This window comes from Podarcis pityusensis, assembly GCF_964106645.2.
Source record: "Podarcis pityusensis genome assembly, chromosome: 11".
Taxonomy (NCBI): domain Eukaryota; kingdom Metazoa; phylum Chordata; class Lepidosauria; order Squamata; family Lacertidae; genus Podarcis; species Podarcis pityusensis.
Window position 1 is genome coordinate 36,979,927 of NC_138036.1, and position 26,550 is coordinate 37,006,476.

The 26,550-nt window shown below is 40.8% G+C and overlaps 1 protein-coding gene and 2 long non-coding RNA genes across 3 annotated transcripts in view; 2 read left to right on the forward strand and 1 right to left on the reverse strand.

Annotated features, from left to right (window-relative positions):
* The window catches only part of ELL2 (elongation factor for RNA polymerase II 2), a 39,016-nt gene extending 25,717 nt beyond the window's left edge, over positions 1-13,299 (reverse strand). Inside the window, exons 1-2 of the mRNA XM_080972701.1 lie at positions 12,982-13,299; positions 5,086-5,133 (exon numbers count right to left, since the gene is read on the reverse strand). Coding sequence (XP_080828827.1) covers positions 5,086-5,133; positions 12,982-13,113 — 180 coding nt within the window. The 5' untranslated portion in view covers positions 13,114-13,299. The remainder of the gene's footprint in view (positions 1-5,085; positions 5,134-12,981) is intronic.
* Positions 13,300-13,557: 258 nt separating this feature from the next.
* LOC308458411 lies at positions 13,558-24,870 on the forward strand. Its single transcript, XR_013977376.1, has 3 exons — positions 13,558-13,776; positions 17,016-17,103; positions 24,834-24,870. It is a non-coding gene; the product is annotated as an uncharacterized lncRNA (long non-coding RNA).
* On the forward strand, positions 13,790-16,179 carry LOC308458584. Its single transcript, XR_013977583.1, has 2 exons — positions 13,790-14,209; positions 15,987-16,179. It is a non-coding gene; the product is annotated as an uncharacterized lncRNA (long non-coding RNA).
* Positions 24,871-26,550: the final 1,680 nt, after the last annotated feature.

The window sequence follows — 26,550 nt, forward strand, 5'->3', positions numbered from 1 at the left end:
TGTTCCACTGACTGCAACTGATACTGTATTCTAGTAGAGATTATAAAGTACTGTACTGTGCAAGCACAGATAATGTATACAAAAAGGGGGGGGGGAGACACTCTGTCATGTGGCCCACTATACAAAGGCATATGTTATGGAGCAAGTATTTTTGAATAGGTAAGCAACACTAGAAAATGTCTAAATAAATTAAGCAAAGGGGATCTAGTTCAAAGATGATGTCTATGTCCAACTAGAGTGATCTATCTAGGGTTTCTTCCATACCTGGCGTATCACACCAACAGTTTTCCTGTTGGTGCCCTAAACAACCACGTGCCCTAAACAGAAGCAGGAGAAGGGAGACACACAGTAGGTTCACCCTGGCTGCTCCTCTTCTTTGGGGAAACAGAAATTGGGTGTGGAGTAAGACCCCTTCTTTGGGGTGTCGGGCAAAAAGATTTCACTCAGAATCCCCTCACGATGCAGATATGCTGGGGCTTTTATTGGAGCGGAAGGCAGGGTCTGGGAGCCTTCTGAATGTCAGCTTCAATCTACTCTATGAGAATATAACTACTACAACAGTGGTTGCATAGTTCTCTGTGCTTGTGGCTCTTCATTTTGGAACCTTTATGCAGTATTCCCAACTGAAATATTTTTCTTGCATGTGTGTTCTTTTTCCAAAAAGTCTATGTGTGTTTTAGATTCAATTCAATTCAATATTACTATTGCAGACTGCTCTTTCTATGATAATAGGGTTTTTTAATGGGACCAAAAGGTGGTATAAAGATGTCTTTATAAACAGATTTATAAATAAATAGTTGCACCTACTGGTTTACATTCAAACAGGTTCTTCAATATATTGATCTTTGGGGTTAAATCTGATTTTGCTCCTGTAATATTTATAATTATAAAGTATTATGGATGATAGCCAATGTGGTGCACTGCTTAGAGTGTTGGCTGCAACCCAGTCATGATGTTCACTGGGTGACCTCGCGCCAGTCACTGTCTTAGCCTAAAATACCTCACAGGGTTCTTCGGAGGATAACACTGTGAAATGAGAGAAACCATGTATGCCACCTTGACCTCCTTTTTCCTCCAAAGAAAATGGGATGTAAATGTAATAATTAATTAAGGTGGGGAGGGCACAACAGTCCATGAGTACATGAAGGCATTTCAGCCCCCTTCCCAATTAAGCTCCTTCTGCCTCCCCAAAAGGTGTTCCTGGAAATCAGAGATGCCATAAAGTGGCATTTGATATGACTACAACCAAATGGAAAAATTGCGTCTGTAAAATAACACATTGTAAGTGAGATAATTTAGCATTAAGGTAACTTAATTGAGAATTTGCATATTTGGAAAATTCTTTCCAAGGACCTCTTTTCTTTTTGCTTCCTAAGGTATTTTCCTAAAGGTGCAAGTTCTCTGCATAGTCACTGAAGTCTTCCAGAAACAAGGAAGAATAAGTAGCAACTAAATGTGCTTGCTTACAAACTCCCATACAATTTGGGCATAACATATATAAGGAAATGTTTCTAGTTCCTGTAATTCTCTGCACTCTAAGGCATTACCATCCATGCAACAAGGACTGAGCATATAGGGAAGAACTCTATGTGCCTGTCTGCCCCAGTCCTCTAGGGCGACTTGCTGAAGACCAGACCTAGACACCACCTGGAAACATTTTTTATTTGGAACTAGCAGTTTTGTACCCAGTATTGCACTGGAATTCTACACTCCTGCTATCAGTGCAGTTTAATCAATGGTTAAAGGCAGTAGAGTTTTCAATTGTGCAGTCCATCATTTTGATTCAAAATGGTACCCAACTGTATCCAAGCAGAAACAAAAACCTGCTCCTTGATCTTGGGAATCATCATGCACAATTTGGTTATGACACCTTAAGGGGTGTTCAAATGCACAGTAAAAGAACAACTTTGCAAAATATGGTAGATATTAATGGGCTTAGATGACTGAATTGATGTATTGCCCCTTTTAATATCAATGGCTTGGATCCAATGATAAGGGAGGAAAGCTTTCCATTCCTTCATCCCCACGGCAACCCTCTGAATAACATCTACATAGGAATATGTGTGTGTGTATGTTCTCTTGAAAAATGCAAAATGGCATAGGAGGAAGAGAATATGGAAACCTTCCATGTATAACTGTAATCCTATATACATTTATTGGAGTAAGACCCTCTGTACTCAATTTACTTCTAAGTAGATAAATATAGGGCTAGATCCAGGCTTGTGTTGAGATGGGGAGAGGCCACAGCTTAGTGGCAGAGTGTGTTATGTTAAATTTCCATTTCCAGGGAGAACTGTAAGAAGATCCCACCTTGTTTGAGACCCTGGAAAGTCATTGCTTGTCAATGAAGACAATGCTGCACTAGACAGACTGATATTCATTATAAAAAGGGAGGGGTAGCAACACACCGTGAATATGCTACGGACTGTTTCAGGTCAGTAAAGAAATTTTCAGAAGTATATCCTTTGGCAAGAGAAAGGCAACATTCCTTATATTTCTGCCAGGCACAATAAACTGGATGGCTAGGGGCTGACATATCAGCAAAAATGAAGTAGTTTATTAGTCACCACGTTAAAGGGAGATTCACACGTCACTTCTTTAATTATAGCAGAAGGTGTAATTTTCAAAAAGTTTTTAATTTTTGAAGTTTCTTTATACATTACCACCATTTTAGAAGTGGCATTGCCAAATATAATATTTGGTATGAATCACAAATAGTATGTGAAATTCTTCAGATGTATCTTATCTACCACTGAGAGGAATCCATGCCAGTCGAAACAGAACCAACATTGGAACTGTATCTAGTTACTACTGTGGTACCTCGGGTTAAGTACTTAATTCGTTCCGGAGGTCCGTTCTTAACCTGAAACTGTTCTTAACCTGAAGCACCACTTTAGCTAATGGGGCCTCGTGCTGCTGCTGCGCCGCCAAAGCACGATTTCTGTTCTCATCCTGAAGCAAAGTTCTTAACCCGTGGTACTATTTCTGGGTTAGCGGAGTCTGTAACCTGAAGTGTATGTAATCTGAAGCATATGTAACCCGAGGTACCACTGTATTCTTAAATACAGTCATACCTCAGGTTAAATGTGCTTCAGGTTGAGTGTTTTCAGGTTACGCTCCGCGGCGACCTGGAAGTAATGGAGAGTGTTACTTCCGGGTTTCACTGCTCGTGCATGCGCAGATGCTCAAAATGACGTCACGCACATGCACGGAAGCAGTGAATCGCGACCCGCGCACACACAGATGCGGATTGCACTCGCTTCAAGATGCGAATAGGGCTCTGGAACGGATCCTGTTCGCATGCAGAGGTACCACTGTACTTAACTTCTTCAGTTGTTAGACTTCCAATATTTGGGTATATACAGGGCAGTCCAGTCTTCAAAATCTGGCTTTAAACCTAATGAAACTCTGAAGGCTGTAAAATAGCAGATGGCATCATCTTTGTAAATAGATCATCAGTAAGTCTGCCGATTCTGAGGAAGGCATTTAGGTACTGCGGCCTGCTTAGTTCAGCTAACCAACCAATGTGGTTAAACAGTAACCAGATGTGCAAGCAGAGAGACGGACAGAAAAGTCAACTTCAGACTCAATCCAAAATTTAAGATAAGATGAACCAAAGAAAGAAAATACTTCCCAACAGTCTAGTGGCTTATGGAGAAGCAGAGCAGTGGTGGCTTTGCATGCTAAAATTTAAGATGCAAATTCACAAAATCTACAGAGTTTCATACAGAGTTTCTAGATACTGCCAGCAAAGAATTCAATTTTGTATTGCCTTATTTTTCCAAGTGTTCATACCTATTATAAGAGGTAATCACATGAAGCAGCCACAGTTATAATACAGTGGTCCCTCAGGTTACAAACATCTCGGGTTACAAACACTTTGGGTTACAAACTTCGCTAATCTGGAAGTAGTACCTTGGGTTGCAAACTTTGCCCCAGTATGAGAATGGAAATTGTGTGGCGGCAGTGTGAGACCCCATTAGCGAAAGCGCGCCTCAGGTTAAGAACAGTTTCAGGTTAAGAACGGACCTCTGGAAGTTCATAACCCAAGGTACCACAATATAAGAATGCCCTCTAGTCTGTTTAAAATTATGGCCTGTATTGTTGTAGTAGTTGTTAACAACCAGTCCCAGAGATCAGAGAAAGCCACCTGACTTATCCAGGGGTAGCCATCATAGTGCTCTCCAGATGTTGTTAGACTAAAACTCCCATCATTCCTTACCACTGGCAGTGTTGATGGGAGCTATTGTCCAACAATGTCTGAAGGGCCCCATGCTCCCTACCCCGAAGCACTGAATAACCAACAACTGAGCTGTCACTTCTCAGCCTAGAATTTATATTGAAACTGGAGTGTCATGAATTCTAGCAAACACACCTATTAAATCTTCCCCGTGTCTTGCCTTCATATTTAATTTAGTTTTTTCCCCTTCCATCACTTGACTAGGAGAGTCCAAAGCAAACTGGCATTTAGAGCAATGTTGGTGGTTTAGAATAGTAAGTACACTGACCGTAAGACCAGTTTACTTCAGGAAACACCTTTATTTATTGCATGTATATGTACTCCACCTTTCGTCCAGAAAGACATACTTAAGGCTCCCAAGTTCCAATCCAAGCACTGACCTGACCCAGATTTGCCTTTAGTAATGTATACTAAATATGCACTTTTAGAAGTCTAACACTCAATATCATTAAAAGCAAGATTACTTAAAAGCTTTCCTCCCTGTCCCTTCTGTTTGCCTTAGACTTCAAAACTTCTCTGTCATACTAAGGAAAAGCCTCTATACATCTTCCCTCCCAAGTCTATCCTTCCACATTTCCAAAAAAGTTAATGAAAAACATTATAGCAAAAATATTAGATAACTATGAAAAATGCACTTTCACATATTTCAGTTTTCCATATATTAATGTCTCCCCTCCCTGTTTCTTCCAAACATGTTCACATGTTAAGTTTTATGTCACTCTGTTCTGAGAGTGCTCGTCTCACATATCCCAGAAAGTCAGTTTATGGAGGCACTACACATGTCAGAAGAGAGAAGCTTTTGTTAACATGATAATAGTTATTTTTTAAAAAAAGTAAATACTCACCCCTTGGAGTCCTTGAAATTGGATGGAAGGTCGAGAAGGAACCAGATTCTAAAGAAGAACAAGGAACAATGAGCTCTCAAAGAAAAGAAAAAAATCAAAGCTACTTCAACAATCATCTTAAGTATTTTGTTCATACTTGTAATTATTGTACAAAGAAACAATGATTAATGCACATTAAGTCTGATCTCTGAAATGACATTAGCTAGGGTCAGATGCAATGTCAAACCATGGCTTAGTGTTACAGGAATGAGTTGCAGCAAGGCTTGGGTTTCTGCATTCTGCCCATCCCTGCCTCCCATGCTGTCAAGAGGACTTCTGCAGTACTCACTTTTAGTTTTCTTGAACCCTGACTTCCACTACACTCAAACCCAGTATTATGGTTTATCCCCACCTATGGTCAGTTTGAAATAAAGGCAACTTCAAAACATGGGTCCGCCTTCTAGCTTCATGGAAAGAAGAAGAGGGAGCAAGGCTGAAGCCCACCATGGCTCATTCATGTAGTACTAAACCATGGCTTAGCATTACACCCATAGTATGCGCTCTGAATGAAACAATGTTGTTCCACTTGCAGCAACAAGTGGAACTAATGTAAGTGAAGGGAAAACAGTTCTCAGTCATTCCTTCTGCCCTCTGAAGCCCCCTGCACGACCATCTCCACTGCTCTGAATAGGCTTTCAGGGGTCTGCAGCAGAAAAGCACTTCCTCGCCTTCTCTCTCCTTAGCAGAATAGCCACACTGAACATCACCCATTATCTTTATCTCAGCTGGTCTAACACAAATGTAATTTGATTCAGCTAACTTAGCTGGGAAAGCATTAGATCCCACAAAAATGAAAACAGAATGAATCAGGTAAAGTTCTTCACAAAAAACTAAAACAAGACACAACTGTGGGACATATATCCCTTTCCACTAATTCAGGGGGGGGGGACCAGACTATGAATAGCATTTAAAACATTTAATAGTGAATGGTTTGTTACCTTTCAGCAGGCTTATTTAATATATACAAACAAAAAGTCGTCTGCTATTCCCAATTTGTTTTGGTACAAGAAAAACCTACGACTGCGAATGGAACCTTTGGAAATTATCCAAATACAATAAAATTGAATGAATGGCTTTATTGTAAGGATACTGAACATGCTTTGCAGAAAGCGACAAAAACAGTGATACTTTACTAATTGTTAAAGATCTAATTTGATGGTGCCTCATATAAGATGAATTACAGCTTTACTGTTGCAATACTCGGCTTTAGGCCATAAAAAGGCAGAGGAACTGAAGAAAAGAATTTCTACAGCCCAATCCCAAATTGCTCAAAATGGTTCATATAGCTGGATCTTTCTATTTGATGTTTTGTAACAACAACCAAAACCTAACTAGATTTGGTTTTGACAATGTTGCATCAAACTAATTTAGCAGCTTAGGCAATTGTTTTTGCAACACCAATGGGGAAACTCAGGCCCAGGATTGGATGTGGCCCTCTAGACCTTTTTATCTGGTCTTTGCAACTCTCCCCAAGCTACACCCTCTTTTCCTGGGCTACACCCTTTGCCAGCTCTGCTTTAAGCCCTAACTCATTTCAGCCCTTTTGTCTGCTTGATGATAATACCTCCTTGTTGCATGGATGGAGGGATATGCTTGGGGGGGTTGTGTAGAAATATTTGAGGTTGACTAGGAGGAAATGTGGCCTTCAAACTGAAAAGAACTCCTTAGCTTTAATCTAAAAGCACCTCAGTGGACAAGTCCAAGACACCTCAACAAACACTGCCAACAACTGAAATTAGGTTGTATATGACAAAACAGTTTAGGTTCTAGTTCTGCAGTTGGTTATGCCATGGAATAGTCATTTTAAAAAGAGCAACTCTTCTGTACATATTTGCATTCCTCAACAAGCACCTCACTATTCATTGCTCTAGTGTGGATGCATAAACTATGGTTTATGTGAGATTCAAAATCCTTAAGCGTGTGCACTGCCCTATTATATATGCTGTGGCCATAAGGAGACTGGAAGCTTTCAGGGAAGTTTTCAATTAACTGCATTTTATAATTATATTTGAGCCTCAAGCTGTGGTTCATCTTTTAACTATATTTTATTGAAACAAGTCAACTTAATAAACCATGGCTTGAAGTTGGCTTATTTCCATAAACCATAGCTTGGCTAACCAGAGTTTGTCCAGATTCAACCAAACACTAAAATGTATTTCTCTAAAAATCAAAATGAAAGCTTTGGCTCCCCTCTCCCTGCTGTACAAGAGACTTGATGAAATAAGATTCTTTTGCATAACACTAATGTGGAGTTTAATGTCACAGTCAAACAAGACCAATATCTGCATCAGTTTCATAGTGACTTGAAGCATTGCAGATTTGTTTCCAGAAATGTATGTGCTTGCTAAGACAGCTGATGCTAAATGCCTTGTGCGTCAAGCAGGTACCTCCTTCCACCTTCATTTTCTTAATCTTCTTCTACGCATGTTTAATTTCAACACAAGCAATACTATAGCTTACTCAGAAATAAGGCTCACTGTGTTCAGTGGAGCATGTTTTGAGGAAAGCACAACAGTACAAAATATACTTTCGTTATAATTCTTAAATTCATGAAGCATATTCAAATATTTGTTAAATATGAAATGACAACTCAAGTATGCTTGTTTAGAGTTTTCAGACTCTATTCCATTCAGATTCACAATATAAACTGTAATTATATTTGATGCTTCAAGGGGTGTGTTACATCACTTGAGTTGATTAGGAACTCAAATAACTTTTTGATTAAGAAAACTGAAGACATCAGCCTAGGACTGGAAATGGGAAAACATTTTGCAAACCTTGACCTGTGTGAAATGTCAAACTACCTACATATTAGCAACATATTAAATATTGAAAAACTATGCAATAAAAATCAGCCACAGCTTGATTGCTTAATTCTGTTGCCTTAAAACTACTGTATTCTTACTGTGTTACATAGGTAGGCATTAAATGAAAAACAGCTCTTCATAGTATAGTAAAACCAAGCACCTTTTAAACCAAGTGTCCCCTTAATCTCCATACTATTGTTCACAATTCCCTTCATTTTCCTGTACTCTGTTGCCTATTTATTTTTAGATTGTAAGCTGCTTTGGGCAGAGGTCTGTCTGTATTACCTTTTGTAAAGCTCTCAGTATATTTTTAGGTGCTCCATAATCAACCTAGAAGAACGATATATGTTACAAAGTGCAACACCACCCCCAAACTTGTATTAAAAGGGTCACCTTAAGACTTTTGCATGTAGAGTTTATATACTAATAAGCCAGTTGCCTGAACCCAAAGGATCTACATGACACAATGGTACAATCATTTTGGCGCCAGGTTAAAACTCATTTATTTGCCTGGGCAATTTAAAGTCCAAAGTTTTAAAGTTGATCAGTATCCAGCCTGTTGCTTGCTTTTAAAACTGTCTCCATTGTTTTTATGTTGTTGTTTTATCTTTCATAGTATTGTATTGTTTTAATTTTTTTAATTAACCTTTGTATGCCATCCAGGTATCTCTGTAGATGAAGGGCACCCTAGGAGCATTTATAATAAATAAATAATCAGCAACAAGCACCAAAGCTTGACATCAACATTATTAAAGTGTTACAATTCTAAAAATGTTATGTGAAGAGAAAAAGGGACTAGCACAGTGATCAGACTTTTAGTAGATTAGAATAACTATTAACACCTGCCCTGACCCCAAAGTTCCTACTGGTTATTTATGGGCACATAAAAAGCTGGCCTTGACACAAATCAGATTCCTGCAGTATTAGTTGTGAGGCCATCCTTCAAGAGAGTGATCGCATTCAGAATAGTGCCAGCTTGTAAGCAGTTATACAAAGTCTGATCACCGATCTGCAGCAGGAGCCAATCTGGTCCTCTGAAGAACTCACTTCATGAACTATTCTGAATTTCCTATTCAAACTAAAGAAATAAAATAAAAAGACAGGCTGCTGGAATGATCTGATTAAAAAGGTACAAGATGTGTTTCTACCATAATAAGATTTTATTGCATATATGACGTTTCAGCTTAGCTAAATGTTTTGACAGTACCTATAAATGATACATACATTACACAGCAAATGCTTTGCACCCACATCATGTTTATGACTATAAGCATTTGAAGATAATATTTCTTAAATCCCTTACACAGTGCCTATGGCTTCTTACAATATTTTAATTAATTTATTTTTCAGGAGGTTATTCATGCATGTTACATATTTTTAAATGCCAGGCAAAAACATTCCTCTTCTCCCAGGCCTTTAGCTAATTAAACAACCTATGGCTTTTTAAATTGTATGTGTGCGCACTTGTTATTGTTTTTGTTATTATGGCAAGTATTGTTTTGTTTTCATATTGTAAAACTGCCCTGTGCTTTTTGGATGAATTCAATGAAAATAATATCTAACTACTGTAATATAGCAAGAATAAAAAGAAATTAACTACAAATTTCCCTGTGTTTTGGACGGCTGGAAGAACTGTTCAAGTTAGAGATGTTTTGCTGTTTAATTAATTAGGGAAATGAGCATAGGGAAAGCTGGTGAAGATTACCAATGCAGGCAAGCTAAAAGCCAAACTGACTTTTGTTCATCAAACTGTCACTTTAATAGCTACTTTATGACTCTGCAGGCAGCTGATCAAATGGTGGGCAAGTACTGTTCCCTTCCGTTACAAATTCCCGGTATGTTGCATATTGCAGAACTTACTTTGAACATATTTGCACAGTAATATTTTACCAGACAAGGAAACAGCAACTAGCTTTGTTACTTCAAATTTTATTTATCTCAATTATAGGTAAATAACATCTGTATACACACAATAATTCTGTACGTAAAGTAAACTCCAGGAAATTAAATTATATTTATTCTTATGTAACTGATATTTCACATTCTAAATCACTAAAAAAGTTGCAACTAGGCTCCTGTTTTTAAGTTAATCACATTTGATTTTACAACACTAGGGCAATTATCTTTCTCGATGATGCATTTACCTACAAAATGCAGACTAGCTGAACTCAGCACAAATTTTAAATAGTCATGTGTTGTAACATGCAAGAGTGTCACTAAGTTTAGGTTAAATTAGGTATTACATACATGAGACCCTATTCATAAGAGACTCCAGAAGAATGCTTAAAATTAAACTCAAATCTACAGTTTTATATATATTTTACATTTTATAGGAAATTAAGTTGATGTGAAAATTATGTATTTTACAATTACAACTTCAGAAACAGTTTATTCTGTGCCACAAAAGTAATATGTCTTACATTATGGAGACCTATAGCATTACGGAATTTTAAAAGCTAGCAATTTCAGCCTCAACAAAGCCTTTGGTTTCTTTAAACTCTACAAAATAGGCAAAAATTATTCAATATGACTACTTTTTATGTTCTAAATATTGACCGAAGTTAGTTTCAAGACAGGAGAAGAATGATATTTAAAACTGAACATAAAATTGGTATACTATGCAACTCAATTTTTTATATTAAAGAACTGCTATAACTCAATCTCACTTTAATTAGGTTAAGTCTGAACAACAAAAAATCCTCTGAAGATATTTACTCTAAAACTTTCTTTATAAGCAGTTTGGTTCACAAGTTAATGAGTTTATTTTTTAAAAAACACAGAGTATGAAAAATAATTATACCTCCAACCACACGCTGCTTACTCCAAAATTCTAACTTTTCTTAATTATTAAAAGATGGGGGAGGGGAACACAAGCAACTCTCTACATTTAAAGAAGAAATCAATAGTGTTTAAAACTATCACATTCCAGAATATGAGCCTTTGAGCAGCCTTGACATAGCAATAAGAGTTTGCAGTTCTTCAAGAAACATATGCAGTGGAAAGCTGCAATTTGAAGTTGATTTCGAAGGATCATTTGGCAGAAGTAATGATTTCCACTCAGGTTTAACAAGGGAAACAGCTGATGTACTGCATAATTGTGCAGTACAAAACCCAGAGTGGCTATAATACACTGTTCAATGGCTAAGGGGCAGAGAGAATGATGGCCCAGACACGCTAGAATAGAAGGGGCAAACTCGGTGAAGGAAGCTTACTCGCTTACTCTATTTTAGATTCACCTACTTATTATGAAAAACAACCATTAGTCATAAGAAAAGGCACAATTTGGAGGTCAATTCTGGGAAAACCATGTCTGAGTCATCTTTTTACATGAAGAACTACATAAGGAAAGCAGCACTGAGACTCTGAGAAGAGAGACTGTTGTCTGTCAAGAACCTGTTATTTAAATTCTGTCTGGTTTTAGTATGTTCCTGGCTTATCTTTTAAGAATTGCTCCTAGAACTGTTTCAAAGGAAATCTTTTGGAAGAAAGCCTGCTGGCACTACAAAAGACATAGAATTTATTTTTTTTAAAGAAAAGAAAAGCAAAAAGAAGAGTCGATCAGCACCTTTTCTTGGGATTCATTGTACTCAAAGTAACAATCCTCCAAGATTTCTCAGAACAGTAAGGGAGAGGGGAGAGAGTAACAAATGGGCCTTAGGGGAAAAAAATGAGACAAGCAACATTTAATTTGAAATTCCATGTTAAAACACCAGCTAATTAGAGCTTAATCCTCCTTGCTGGGACATATAGCCACTTTTAATGTGCCCTGAACAAACACAAGCGGAGGCTCAAGTTTCCAATGGAAAGCTACAGTAAGGAAAAACTAAAGAAGACTATCAATTCTCCTGTCCCCTACTTTTGCAAGAGAAGCCTGACAGAGAGAGATCTATCATATGTTCTTTTTAACTGACCCATTCCCCTGAGTCTAAAATGCCCTTCCCCTATGCTGTTTTTTTTGGGGGGGGTGTAGGGTGTTAAACCCCCAAACAAAGACAACATTGCATGAATCCAACATATCTCCAGAATATAAATGAAAAGGGGAACACAATCCAGATATAAACCGATTTAAAATATTTCTACATTATCCCCGATGTGCTGAACAATTTATACAGCTGCTGTTACCACTGGAATGTGCTGTGGAACTTGTCCCCATCAGGATTTCTCACAAGGCAGCTGTTACGGATGGGGGTGGGAGAGGGACAAGGTATTGGTGGTGGGGGACACAGGAAGACAGTGAGAAACAGTTTTCCTGACAGCATGATAAAGATGTACAATAAAACTGTCATAGTTGCCATTGTCCCTTAAAAAAAACAACCAGGGCCACTTCACATTTTCGGGGTGGGCAGGCTGAGAAGCTGGGCCTAGGGAAAAGCTCAGCCCATCCCTCTCTCCCTGCCCCGGGGAGGGAGAGCGAGCGAGATCAGCAGGCAGAAGAACTAAGCCCATAAATAAATGACAGCTCAGCAGAATCGGCCTCATCTGGGAACGGCTGGCTCCGGTCACGGCCAGCTCCAGAGGCACTAGCTGGCACCGACACCGAGAAAAATGACTTTCTTGTGTAAATGCCATTTTCAAAGGATCGCCCTCTGCCACGGCCAACCTCCTCCTCCTCCTCCTCCCTTCTGCGTGAGGTACATACATACAGGGCAGCTGGGGGCATTTGTTGCCCCGCAAAACTTTTTTTCCCTTCCCTTACGCGGAAGGAAAAGAAAAAAGAGAGGGGGATCAAAAGTTGGTGAGAAGGAAGAATGTGGAATTAGTATTCTTATTCCCACCCCCCATGCCTATAAATAGGCACGAACCATATGGAGAGACGGTCCCATGGAAAGGGGGGGGGGGGAGAAGAGGAGACTTTTCTAAGGGATCCTCAGCCGGACCCAGAGCAGAGTGTGGGGCGAGATTTCACGCCCTGGGATGAGTGGGGTGCGTGGAATTCCTCGAGGAAGCGGCCCCTCCACGCCCCTTGCGCCGGCTGCGTGTCCCTCTTCCCTTCCCGGGCGTCCCAGCCCGGGCGAGTGAGGACGACCGTCGACCCCGGGGCGCCCCTCACCTTGCTTCCCTGGTAGCTCTCCAGCGCTCGGAAGGCGGTCTCGGTCAGCTTGACATGTAGCACCGTGATGTTGTCCTGGGTGACTCTGCCGCAGGACACGCCATACCTGCCCCCTTCCTGCAGCGCCGCCATCTTACCAAGCCGCCGCCAACGCCGCCGCCGCCACCTCCCGCCCCACAGCCACCACTGCCACCGCTGGGGCCGCCAAGCCGCCACCGGAGCCTGCTACTGTTGCTGCTGCTGGGTCAACAGCTACAGCCATCCTGCCGCTGACGTACCAGCCAAGCCCGCCAGCGCGCAGACGCCGCCAGCGCCGCGCCGCCGCCGCCGCCGCGGCACCCCGCCCACTCAGCGCAACGGCCGCCCTTCCCTCTCCTCCTCCTCCCTCTCCGCACACCTTAGCCACGCCCCCTTTCTTCCCCCCACGCGACAGGCCCGCTGCCAGGCCGCGACACGCACGCCACGCCCCCCTCCCCGCGCGAAGACGCCTCGCGCCGCCGGCCTCGCTGATTGGCCGAAGCTTCCCCAGCCGGGATCCGCGCGAAAGAGGCTTACCCGAGGTCAGCCGGAGAGGAGGGGGGCGGGGCAGCACGCTGACGTCAGCGCAGGCGGCGTTCAAGCGCGTTTATATCATTATTGACGCTTAGGGTTGAGTCACCTGTAGGACCATTATGTACCCTGGGCTGTCAGCGGCCGTGCTCTGTGCCGCCTGTTTACCCACATCAGTGTTTGCTCTCTTCCAGGATGCTATTTCTCCCCACATCTGGATCCACGAGGCTGCATATCTCTCTCTGTGTGTGGCTTGTGCTCTTATATTGCAGGGTTAGGGAGCCTGGGGTTCTCCAGATGTTGAGGCTTTCAACCTCCCTTGTCCCAGACTATTGGCCATGCGTGCTGGCTGGGGCTGATAGGATTTGGAGTCCAACGACCTGCCTCACAGGGTTGTTGTTAGGATAAAGGGGGGGGGGGAATACCACATTGAGCTCCTTTCAGGAAAGATGGGGATAAAAATCAAATAAGCCTTTGGAGACGAGCCTTCTTCAAGCTGGTGACCTCCAGCTGTTTTGAACTACTAAATCTAAGCTATGCTGGTTGGGATTGATGGGTGCTGGAATTTGAAACAACTGGAGAGCACTGGGTGAGGGAAAGCTGGTTTGGAGGATCAGAGGATTCCCATCCTCGCTGCTTAGCCAAGTGACTTGCTAGGTGGCACAGAATTTAGTTTTAGGTGGGTGAAATCAGGAGTTTCCTTATGCCTGATTTGTTCTTCGTTGAAAGTCTAAATATCAGTGAAGGAAATGTGTGGTGGGGGCAGCTAGAATGAATGTACTTCCTTTGCCCATTACCAGTCAGTTTCGACAAGATGCTGGCCAAATGTCTGAAGCAGAGAGTCTCTTATATTTGATTGTATATATTTAAAGTACATTTAAAGACTTCATGGCCTTCATGACAACCATGGGGCTATCTCAGATGGGCATTCAACACATCGGGCAGGGCAAACCCTTGATGCTTGATGCCATCCCTCCAAATGTAGCTCTCAAAGTAATCTGGAATAATAAATATATTATTGAGTGATTTATATAGTTCATTTTTTAATTGTGCAAAACACTTCATAATTCTTACATTACGTATCATTTACTGTTTCCATGCTGTTCCATATACAGTACTGTACAGATAAAAATCTCCACTGTATCCGTAAGCAGGCACTGAAAGAGGCTTAGAGTTAATCATTTAGTGACATTTTAACTATTCAGTTTAGCTCCTTTCATGCACTCATCTCAGGGAGTTTGGAAGACATCCCTCCCTTCCATGAGTTCAAGGGATATGTGAGAGGTGCCCATGCCTGGCTAGTTCCTTGCTTTCCTAGCATTGCACTTCGTGCATTGGGGATGTGGCAATCACACCTAAAGCCCTTTCTCTGGTATCAAACCTGTGACTGAGGGCTTAATCCCCCTTGTGTGAAAGGGGCAGTGTGGCTGGCTGTGAAAGTGTGCAATTCCCTGGCTGCTCTCCTTGACATCCATGCACTAAGTGCAAACCTCTACAGGTTCAGGAGCAGAGTTTCACCACTCATGGTCTATGCTTGTAGCTTTCCTCTTCTCAAGGGGACATTCATGGTTCTCCCCTCCCCATTTTTTAATCTTCTCAACAATTCTGTGAGGTAGGTTATAGACTGAGAGATGATTGGCCCAAGGTCACCCAGCAAACTTTATGGCCGAGTGGGGATTTAAACCCTGGTCTCTCAGGTCCTCCTCTGAAGCTGAAGCCATATACTACTGTGACTCTATTCAGATCCGGGATAAAGGCAGAAAGAGTGTTATGAATGTAATCCCAATGGGGGTTACAAATTTAATCCCAAATGTTTATTATGTCATGTAGTCTTCTTACATTTGCCATATAAAGGCATAGATGATAGCTAAGAAAAAAAGCGGGTGGAACATATTTTTGGAGACATCAGTGTGCTTATCCCAAAACTGGAAATATCTCGAGAAATCAGGACTGTGTGTAATGTTAGAATCCTAGAATTGTAGAGTTGGAAGGGACCCTGAGAATCATCTAGTCCAACACTTTGCAATGCAGGAATATGCAGTTGTCCCATGTGGGGATTGAACCTGCAACATTGGCATTATCAGCACCATGTTTTGTTGTCCTTGTTTTGAAATTCTGCATGTTTTTGTTTGTTTGTTTGTTTGACAACTAACGTGCTAGCTAATATTTATGTTCTGGTGTTAAAGGAAGATGGCAGATTACTACTAGCAATAGCTGGGTTTGGGGAATCAGCTACTGTTTTAATACAAATTCAGTACATTCCAGTATTTGATACACATACTGAGAAAGGGAGGATGTGTGATTTGGTGGCGGGTTGCAACAGATGGTTGCATAATCCTGTTTGTCTCCATTCTTCCAGGGTCAGGTACTATTTCTCCTTGCCAGGGTTTTTGTTTTCTTTTTAATATGAAGTCTTAAACAGTTGGATGAACTATTTTGCACTATTTTCTTCCCAGGATAAAAGGCTGCCTCTCTCTCTGTGACGATAATGGCATATGGCACAGACAATGGTTAAAACAAAGGAAGAATCACAGAGAATTGTTCATGCTGAAGTTGGTAGCCTTCAGAGCTGCATGTACTCAGTTTCCAAAAGCCTGCGCCAGGTTATTCACATTCCACTACAGGAAAAATAAACACATTTGAATGGTTTCTGTGATGCTAGTGTTTTAATGTAAGATTATTCTGCTTGTGAGGGAATAGTCCAGGAGCACTGGAGGACACTGGAGCCTTGTTCTCTGGCTTCCAAAGGCTAAACTACAGGTAACATTGCTGTTTGCTATTAGTATCTAATCAGGATTGGGACATCTGTGAAACACAGAGAAGGCTGCTACTGCTGTTTTTAAGCCCTCTCCTCCTGTCTGAGGCACCCCTGAAACTGCTATTTAACAAAGAATGCTGCGGCACGATTGCTGACAGGAGAGGTCTTGTCACCATATAACACCTGTGCTCAGAGAGCAAGAAGAATCCTGAGAACTAGTTTGTTAAGGGCAGTGCTTTTTTCTGGGGGTACACATACCCCTAAACATTTTGTGAATCTAACGGGAGAAGAAACTTTTTTTAAAAAAAATAGTTTCTTCTCTAGCACGGTGAATTGTCAGTTCTGTTGCCACCCCAATGGTGGCCTCATTTCCTGTCACGGTGTTTCCTGAGTCTTGGAAGAGAAGTGAGTGTTTAATGTGTGAAGTAGGAGTTGGAATCTAGCATGGTGATTGGTCAGTTTCGTTGTTATCACCTCCGATGGTGGCTTCCTTTCCTTTCCCCATGTAATGCATGTCCTTTGTACTTTTGTCCATTTACTGTATTTATTTCCCCCAATTTGAGCTATAAAATGGTGATTTTCTTGAGTCAAAATGAGAGTAATTTTTTTTTTTAAGGACTGGTTAAGGGTGTTTGGAATGGTGGCTCTGTGAGGGCTAAACTACAGTTCCCAGGATTCTTTGAGTGGTGCTGGGAATGTATTTTAATTGTATGGTCTCTGTACGCAGCCTCTGAGGTAACTGAAAGAAAAATGGATCCAGTTCACAGCCTGACCAGCATGCCGATTTTCCAGGAAGGAAGTTCTGCTGTGTTCAAGTACCGTAAATGTGCATAGGGCTGCAGTCTTAGGTGTACACAGTGATACTAGCACCACCACCACAACACTTCCTAGAATTGAAATAGGATGAAAGCAGCCTTGCATCCAGTTATGCTCACTTAAGTCCCATTCAGATTGATAGAACAACTTCAATCAGTGGGACTGAATCATGCATAGTTGCATGCTGGATTACAGCCATTGTGATTTATTCCTCCTGACAACATCTCCTTAATTCTCCTAAGTACTGAAGTGAGCACCGTTTTTTTAAAACTTGCACTGACTTTGAAAGAGTAAAAGCTTAATGAACAGGCAGAAGTGTCCATTGCGCTGCATCCCTGTTTATACCATGTGTGTTTCTTGCTAGACCGCTTGATTTTATTTATTTTTTACTGAAAACAGGCTGCAGTTGCTGTGGTCCATTTGTCCCATGGCTGCAAATCAGGATGACTTTGTTCAGAACAGGACAAAAGGCTTAGAATCCTGCTTTGGAAACATGTTTTGTCTGTAGAAGGGGATTTCCTAAAGTACTTTAGCATCTGATTTGGAGAGTTCCCATCTGGAGGGGAGCATTGTTAAAGTCACACTGGTGCCAGAAAGTGCAATGATAAGGGCTACAAAAGAGATCAATTGAACCTTCAAAAGTCAGACAATGAATACAAAGAACTTTTACAATGGAGACCATTTGATAGGAGTCTTCTCTCACCAAGGTCACTGGCAAAGTGTCCATACACACAGGTTTTAGGCTTAGATTTGAGAGGTTAATCGTATTTTCAACATGTGAAACACCTGCTGCACAAAATGCAATGCAGTGTTGCTGTTGTTTTGTTTATTTTCGTTGTGCAACATTCTTGTAGAGGGTTCACACCAAAGGTGAAAAGGGTTTCCATGGAGCAGCCCTCACAAGCTATTCCAGGGAATAAAATGATAAATGCATGTTAGACTACTGCTGGAACTCATTTGCATCTCACTCTGTTGACCCTCTAGATTGTAAGGTAGACTGCCATCACCCTGGGGAAGCTCATGCCCTAAGGTTGGGGAAAAGCTTGGTCTATTTCCTGTACTACATACTGGTCTTCATGGAAATATGAACATGTAGTAAGGTGGGCCAACTTGGACAGTTGGGTGTAACAATTCACCTATCAATCACCTGCCATCATTAGGATGTCTAATGGTTGGGCAGCCAATCCAGTTGTGTCTCTCCCTGTTCACATATGATGTAAAGTGTAGGGCAGTTGGGTGGTTTGGGAAAATTGCCTCCCGGGCCAAATTTGGATCAGTGGTTCCCGTCCTTAGGTACACCAAAAACCAACAGACGTTTCAGCTGGATCTTCACTTTGTCTTCCTTTGCTAGATCCTTAGAACCGACCTTATCAGACAAAATGTCACTTTTTGAGGTGCAACCTAGAACAAACTTTGGCTTGTTGTTGGTGAGGACAAAGCTTAAGCACAAGCCCAGGTTTGGATGATGTGCTCAGCCATAGCTTAGCCGGGGCAGACTTGGGTCTTTCAAATTGCATCAGCACCCTGTTCAAGGCCAAAATTTGGTGCCCTGTCCTGCCTCTGGCCTTCCATTCTGTTCAGTTCACTATGCCATAGTTGCAGTGCTCTGCAGTGCCTCTTAGACTCAGTGCCCAGTGTGGGGAAGCCAGTCATGCTGCTCTTAAATCTGCCTCTGAGCTTGACTTAGCTGTCAGGGCTTGAGGAAGGCGTAGGCCAGCAATCAAAAACAATAAATCACCCAGGGCCAGTGAAGTTAAATCTTTATCCAAAAAGATTATCCAAAAATAAACCACAGATCAGGCCCTGTAGTCTCAGCAACTCTTTCTTGGAAGTCTTGCCTCATTGACATAGTTGCAAGGACTAAAGGGCCCCGCCTTCCTACCTCTCTCTAAGGCTCCTCCTCTCCAGGGTTTTCCCCACACAGTCTCAAACTGTGTCTGCACACCTCTGACCTCTGTTCTGCTCTCCTCATTATTCTGTGCCTTCTTGGGGAGCTTGTTACTGCAGGAGGTGGAGAATCTTGACCCCCCTTCCTCTCCAGCCTCTGCCTCAGAGTCTGAACTGCATTCAGCCACAGACTCTTCCTGCTCACTAAACCCTGTTGCCCCTCCATCTTCCAACACACCCCCTCTTCTCCTTCTGACCACTCATCATCGTCCCTCCACCAATCCCCTGGCTCTGAGTCTTCTTCCCCTGAGGGTTCCTCTGCTGGTGCCTCCCACCACTCTTCTGTATCCAGCCAGTTCATGACATTAGCTCATCATGGTGTGGTGGCAAAAAGGGCTTGGGAGCAGCAAAGCAGATGCAAGCTCTTTTCTAAGGGTCCACAGGTATGTTGTCCAGCCAAGGCTTGGTTTAGCATGCCATGAAAACCAGGCTAGAATTGTAGCCTTTTAAAAAAAACTTGTACATTCCTCAGCCCTCTGGATCAAAATGTGAATTTGTTTTTTTCGGTACAATGTGTCCCCACCAGAAAATCATTAAACAAATTAGAGGGGAAGGAATTTGTTTAAAACTATAATTGCTTAAGTCTGGTGGACTGCATGTAGGTAATTTAGCATGTAGCAACAGGTTCAGTTTACTATTCCATTTTAAAATATATAATTGTGCCCAGTGTTTAGATATTGTTCCTTAAATAGGAGCCCTGCTGTTCCGGTTTTGTATTTGAAAGTCTCTGTTGTTGTTGTTGAAGCAATAGAATTTTTATTTCTTTTGCTGGAAGAAGTTGTAGCCACCACTTAAGCCTTCATTAGTTCTGTCAAAACACTATAACTGCTGTGTTTTCTAGGAAGACGAAGTTTTGCCATTATTTATAGAACCGAAGCTTGTAAATGGGGCATTTCTTATCTTTCATAAACACTATGAACACAGTAGCCAGCAAAATGGAGTACTTGAAAATAAAATGTAGACCTTTTATGTGAATATTTTATTACACCGGAGTGAAGTTTAGGCTGCAATCTTGTGCACACTTGGGAGTGAGCCATACTCGGGTTACAGACGCTTCAGGTTACAGACGCTTCAGGTTACAGACTCCGCTAACCCAGAAATAGTACCTCAGGTTAAGAACTTTGCTTCAGGATGAGAACAGAAATCGTACTCTGGCAGTGCGGCGGCAGCGGGAGTCCACATTAGCTAAAGTGGTACCTCAGGTTAAGAACAGTTTCAGGTTAAGAACAGACCTCCAGAACGAATTACGTTCTTAACCCGAGGTACCACTGTATAGGATTGTGCTGTTAGGCCACAGTTTTTAAATGCACTTTCTAAGACCACTGAATGCAGTGGGACTAACTTCTAAATCCCACCTTTCCATGTCTCACAAATTGGCCTTTTAACCATCAGGCCCTCTTCACAGGGAACTCTGAGAATTATAGCTCTGTGAAGGGAATAGGAGTTGCCTAACAAGTCTCACCACACTTAACAAACTACAGTTCCCAGGATTCTTTGGGGGAAGCCATGACAGTGGTACAATACCTACTTAAAATGTAAGTTGCAAGTGTGGCATTAATTTTTTTAATGTTGCTTATAGTTTAGCTGTGTGCACTGCAAACTATTGTGTTGATAAAACACAAACCATCTAACACCCAGAATCTAGCATTTCACTATCCCAGAGACAATCTATACATATACATTGTGTATACATCTAAATGTGCATATGTAGACTTTATGCACCTTTATGTCATGACTTTGCACCTAGGTTCTGCCCTCATCTGATTCCAAGGTGATTTTGTAATTAATTAACTATTTGTAGGGTTGCTATATTTCAAAAAGGAAAAACCAGGGCACCCCAAAAGTTGTTGAGCTTTATGTTACAAAAAAGCCAAAAACCCCACAATTTTTCAATTGACTTGCCTAAGATCCTGGACGAAGCACCACCTTTCGGAAATTCCCCTCAGACATCAATTCCGCCTTTGAAATCTTGGAAGTGTCCCGGAAAATTTGGATGTATGGCAGCCCTACTATTTGCACAATGTTTGTGTACTCAAAATGCTTAAAGTATGTTATCCAAAAATACCCCCTTTGCCTTGAGGAATACCACTTTTCAAGATTTAATGCTGGATCTAATCGTTGTGTATGCCAAGTTTACAAATATGGAGATTTGTGATATTTTAATGTTATTTCTTTCTTGACTTGTGTGGAAATATGTATTTCAAAATAAGGCTTTCTAAAATTTTCAGCCGTTGGAACCCTTAGCTAAGGCTTACTCACTAGCCAGCTATGTCTCACTTAATGTAACACAAATATATCAAAGTTCATCTAGCAAATGTTAAGAGTTTTGCACAGCCCAAGTGTACAGAAGTTTGAGAAACAATTTTGAAATTAGGTTAAGAGGCCCCAAACATATTAAAACGCTGGATGCATCCAGGGCAGCGCTTTCACTTTTTTTTTGTTCTTATGAATATAAACATGCTTTCACCACTTGGCAATGTTGGCTCAGGGTTTTGTTTTGTTTTTAAAACAACAACACTGAGTTTGTGCAATTACATTTGCACCCTTAGGAAATGTGTGCCAGATATGTCTGATGCATTGCACATTGGTGAAAAAAATGGAGGATGGGGAGACTTCAGATGGGCCGGGTGAAATTTCCGCATGGGACAATAGTGCAAACTCATAATAGGAATGGGTCTTATGATTAAAGAAGAGGGATGAGACGATGGCAAGGAAGACAGACAGCAAAACACAGAAAGGTTTGTACTTCTTCAGGCTGCAAGTGGAGCACTTAGTAACATCATATAAATCATTGCAGACTGCACCACTGGCACGCAAATATCAGCGGAATATCGTTCAAAAAGCCTGCTATCTATGTGCAACAGCTGACTTGTCAGCTGAGGAATCTAGAGTCAGACTATTGTCTTTCAGGAAGCTAGAGAAGGTTATGTGAATGAAATATTGTATATTAGAGCTGATTCACTGACAGATATGCTGAATGTTAAGTCTCTTAATGATGCACTATATGGGGAGAGCCTCCATGCACCTGTAATGGCCACTAGTTTCAATACTACAGAAGCCTCCCTCTAGCTATCTCTTGCTCTGTGCTCCCAGGAAGGACAGAGTTTAGCATTTGCTCGCTTTGGCATTAGCTTTGCATTTTCTTGTTATTGAGGACCCAAACAGTGCCAAAGGTGGTTCTCTTTGTTAGTCTCTCCTTGAAGCTACAGACACTTGTACTCACTCTTGAAACTTGGTAGCCACTACAAGTGTATGGAGTGTTCTATATATTAGGCTTCCCTAATGCATATTAAGTGTGTGTGGGGGGGCTTAATATCTGAACAAATCCCAGCCTTCCCCAACCTGATGCCTTCCAGACATTTTGGACTTCAACTCCCTTCAGCCCCAGTCAGCATTGCTAATGACCAGGATGATGGGATTTGTAGTACAAAACTTCTAGAGGGCAACAGGTTGGGATAGGCTGACCTTCCACCATTATCCTATGTGCTTCTTCATGAAAGTAAGTCCCACTGAGTTGAAGCTCCATGGAATGACTCCCAGGCTTAAGCAATTGCAACCTTGCACTACAATTTAACCACTTGCTCCGATATTGAATGTTGCTATATAATGGTGGTTTTCCCCTACACTATGCTTGCAGACTTTCACCTACATCAATATTGCACATTTTCATCATGTAGGACAGTGGTTCCCAGATAGCTAAGTACTGCAGACCCCCTGCTTTTCAAAAGCCAAGCCGTGGACCCCCTACTTTCGAAAAATTTGATATCTCCCTGGTAGGTTTTTAAAAATGTGAATGGTGTCACAAACCCCCTGGGTGGGTTATGCAGAGGCCCTGGGATCCATGGATCACTAATTTGAAACTGATGATGTAGGGTATTTATGCAATGAATTGCATAGCCTGCCTTGGACAATGTAAAATCCCTAAGGTATCTCACCTGATTCTTGCAAAGTAATTGACTGCAAGCAAATCCAATAGCTAAGTAACCCTTGTTCAGAATTTTAGCAACTGAGGAGTGACTCTAATTAACTTTGTGGTGTTAACTTGGAGGGATTGTCAGAAGTGCTCCGACCAGAAAATTTACTTAAGATAAGAACCTTGCCCATGCAAGGACACCAGATATTAAAGCAAAACCTGCATGCCGCAGATGTGTGTCTCTGCTTCCACAGCTAAATCTGATCTTTTAGCTTTCCTTTCAGTGTAACTTTGCTTTTTCTTCTAGATCTTATAGGTTTAGGGAATTAGATGTTTTGCTGTTATTAGCAACCCATATTTAATTCATAATGGATATCTCAGAATCTTGGAATATGTTTAGCCAACCAATTGCTGAAGATAAGATTTGTGTGAAGTTTTCAATACAATTTTCGGTCTGCCTCTTTACAGTAAGCAAAAACTGCTTACACTGCAAGTGTTCACCTTATACATGTCTGCTCTGGTAAACCCAGTTAAGATCAATAGGACTTAATCTCTAGCAAGGATGCAGACTGAAGCAGGCTAGCCTAGCCTCTTTGAGGCCATATTCACACTATATACTTTAAACAAAGAATACTGGGAGCTGCAGTTTTGGAAGGGTGCTGAGAGTTGGTCTGAGGCCCCTACAGTGTTTCCCATGCAGAAGTACAATCCCAAGAGTCCCCTGTTAAGAGGGATTGATTGTTAAAACCACTTAGCTTTAGCTCAACCTTCTAGGTTGAAATCAGAGAGTTTAACCACTGGTCCCAGAATTTTTATCCATGTCATTCTTTACAGATGATATAACAAATCCACCTGGTATAGGGTGGTGTATATATTCTAATAATAATAATAATAATAATAATAATAATAATAATAATGGCAACTTTGACAATAAACCAATTTCCAATGCTTCTTTTGTTTTATATTTGTATGTGTGTGTAAAATCCTAGTATATTTGCCAGGATTTGTAATTATTTAATAACTGTACATATTAAATGAATTAAATGTGCATACATTCAGTTTGCCTTTTTGCTAGTTTCAAGGGTAAATTGTAAAAAAATAATAATATCTAGGTTGCAGAAAGATCTGCTCTGTTAAAGGGGCTTTAACAGTGCAATCTGTATCAGGTAAAGCATATAGGAGTGTACTTAGTCTGAATGCCCCTTCAAAGGAATGTAACAGGGAGGATTTACTTAACAGGTGTGTCTTGCTTGCTTAATAAATTGGCTTGTTATTATATAAATATGGGCTGTGAGATAGTTAACAGCATTATCATATAAGAGGCAATAACAGGACTTCAAAGTTAACTTTCATGAATGGGAGGAACATGCACATTCTACAGCTGCTGTTTTTATCTGAACTAGAACTAGATCAGAAGACAACATTGTTTCAGTTTACATTGTAATCAGGACCAGATTAAGGGATTACAAGGACACATGGCTATAAAATTTGGGGAGGGGTGTTCTTTCTTGCTTAAACTGTGTCTTTTAAATGGGTAATCACGTGAGAATGATCTGAAAAGCTTCACTGCTTTTTGTCGGGCTCTGTCCATGACCCATCCATTCTTCACAGAATGTTAGCCTTATGGTAGTCTCTAATATATAGTTACATATATACGGTAGTTATTTCATTTATGAATTGCTTCCTATAAAATATGCAGAAGCAATTTCACAATTAAAAACATCTGCAATAAAAACAATCACAGTTTTGTATATTAAAAAAATTACAACATTTAGAAACACTTTCATACGTAAAAATAGTTTCAAATCATTTTAAGTAATATTGTTATATATAGAGTCTTGAAATGTAGTTTTTTGTATTGTCTTCTAGGGGACAGAAATACGAAACATCTACAACAATGCAAAAATCTATGCAACTAGCAGCCAAGAACGTCACAGGTGGGAAACATTTTATGACATAGGGAATTCTGAAGAAACATCTGTTCTGCTCTTCCTGAAAGAGTTCTATGAATATTTCTTGCCTAATAGACTTACTCACTTAGTGGCATGACCTCTTTGGCAGTACTCAGAACTGCCCATCTAATATTGAGAAATACACAAGACTAATCAAGACTCAAGTCTAAGTGCACGTCTCAAACAGGAGAATCACAGGATTCTCTGCAGTTTAACTTAAGAAATTTGCGAGTCCTTGCACAGTTCTGACAGTTTTCCATTTACCCATTGCTGTAACCAAGTTCCTTACACATGTGTGCTTGAAGCATACAAATTGATTCCTAATATATATTTTGGTTATGAAATACGGAAAGAACAGACAGTGAGTTCTGCGTTAGATGTCATTTCTTCATGATGTTCTGCAACACTTATCAGCAACAAGCACTTCATAAAGACACCACACATTCATCCTGGCCCTGCACTGGTCATAAATTTGAGAAACATCTGTGCAAGGATTGGGTGGGAAGGGATTCCCCCCCCCCCCCAGGTCTGTTTTAGGCAGGATGTGAGAGACTTCATGACTTTGAGCAGGGACTTCCCAGGAGCACCTCTACCGTTAAGAATACTTTCTCCCCAAGAAGGCCTGCCAGGCCACTTCCTTAGGGATGCAGGAGATGACATGCAGGATGTCCCTTGGGTTTTTGTTTGTTTTAAAGTTAGTAGCAGCTATAAGACCATGATGCTAGAGAAGGATTATTTTGAAGACTTTCTGTTTTGCACCATTTTCCCAATTAAAAATGTCCCTCCCTCTTGCATTGTTAATTTTCCTTCTATTGAAACCAATGGGAGGGTGTTTTTTGTTTAAAGAAAGGATTAAATAAGTTAAAAAAAAATAGGAACGAGGAGGAAAGCTGCTTCCTCTACCTTCTAATCTGGTGGCACAATTTCACCAGGGCCATAGGAGCCAACTCCTAGAGGCTGAGGGGTCTTTGGACCCCCCAATAAAATATTTGAGGGGGTCCAGCCCCCCCAAGTTGATGGGCATTACCATCATGTGATTGATTATGCAGGGTGGGGCTTACCTGCCCCCCCCCCGATATTTTATTCAAGCTGGCACCCCTGGGCTAAGGAAACAATGGTTTCTCTGTTATAGCATTGCTCTACTAGTGTTTTGGATCTCTTGAGGAGAGTGAAATATTTTATCCATTTCTTTTTTAAAAACTTGTCTCTGTGTTTCTAGTATACTCATTTTATAATGTTTCTCATTTTTATTGTTAATGTGTTTAGCCTTGGGAACTTCTTTAGATATTCAGTTTATATATTTTAAAATAAAAATGAGTGTAAGTATATTATTGGCTCCATTCTTTAGTCCTGATTGTCTCCCTGGCTATCTAGTTTACTCTGGAATACTTTGTATACAGCTTGCATTTTAATGCTATTAATATTGAATTATACACTAAGCACAGGTTGAAATGATTAAACAAACATTCATTATTCACACCATTAATTGTTTCTTGCTATTATATCATTGGATTTAATTAAAAAAACTGTGTTTACATAAGTGCTTGGCAACCACACTGCTACATGAGGAAGTGCCTCCTGACATCGGTGGAGACATTTGGATTAATGTGTTAAAGGCTGCTTATGTATTTATT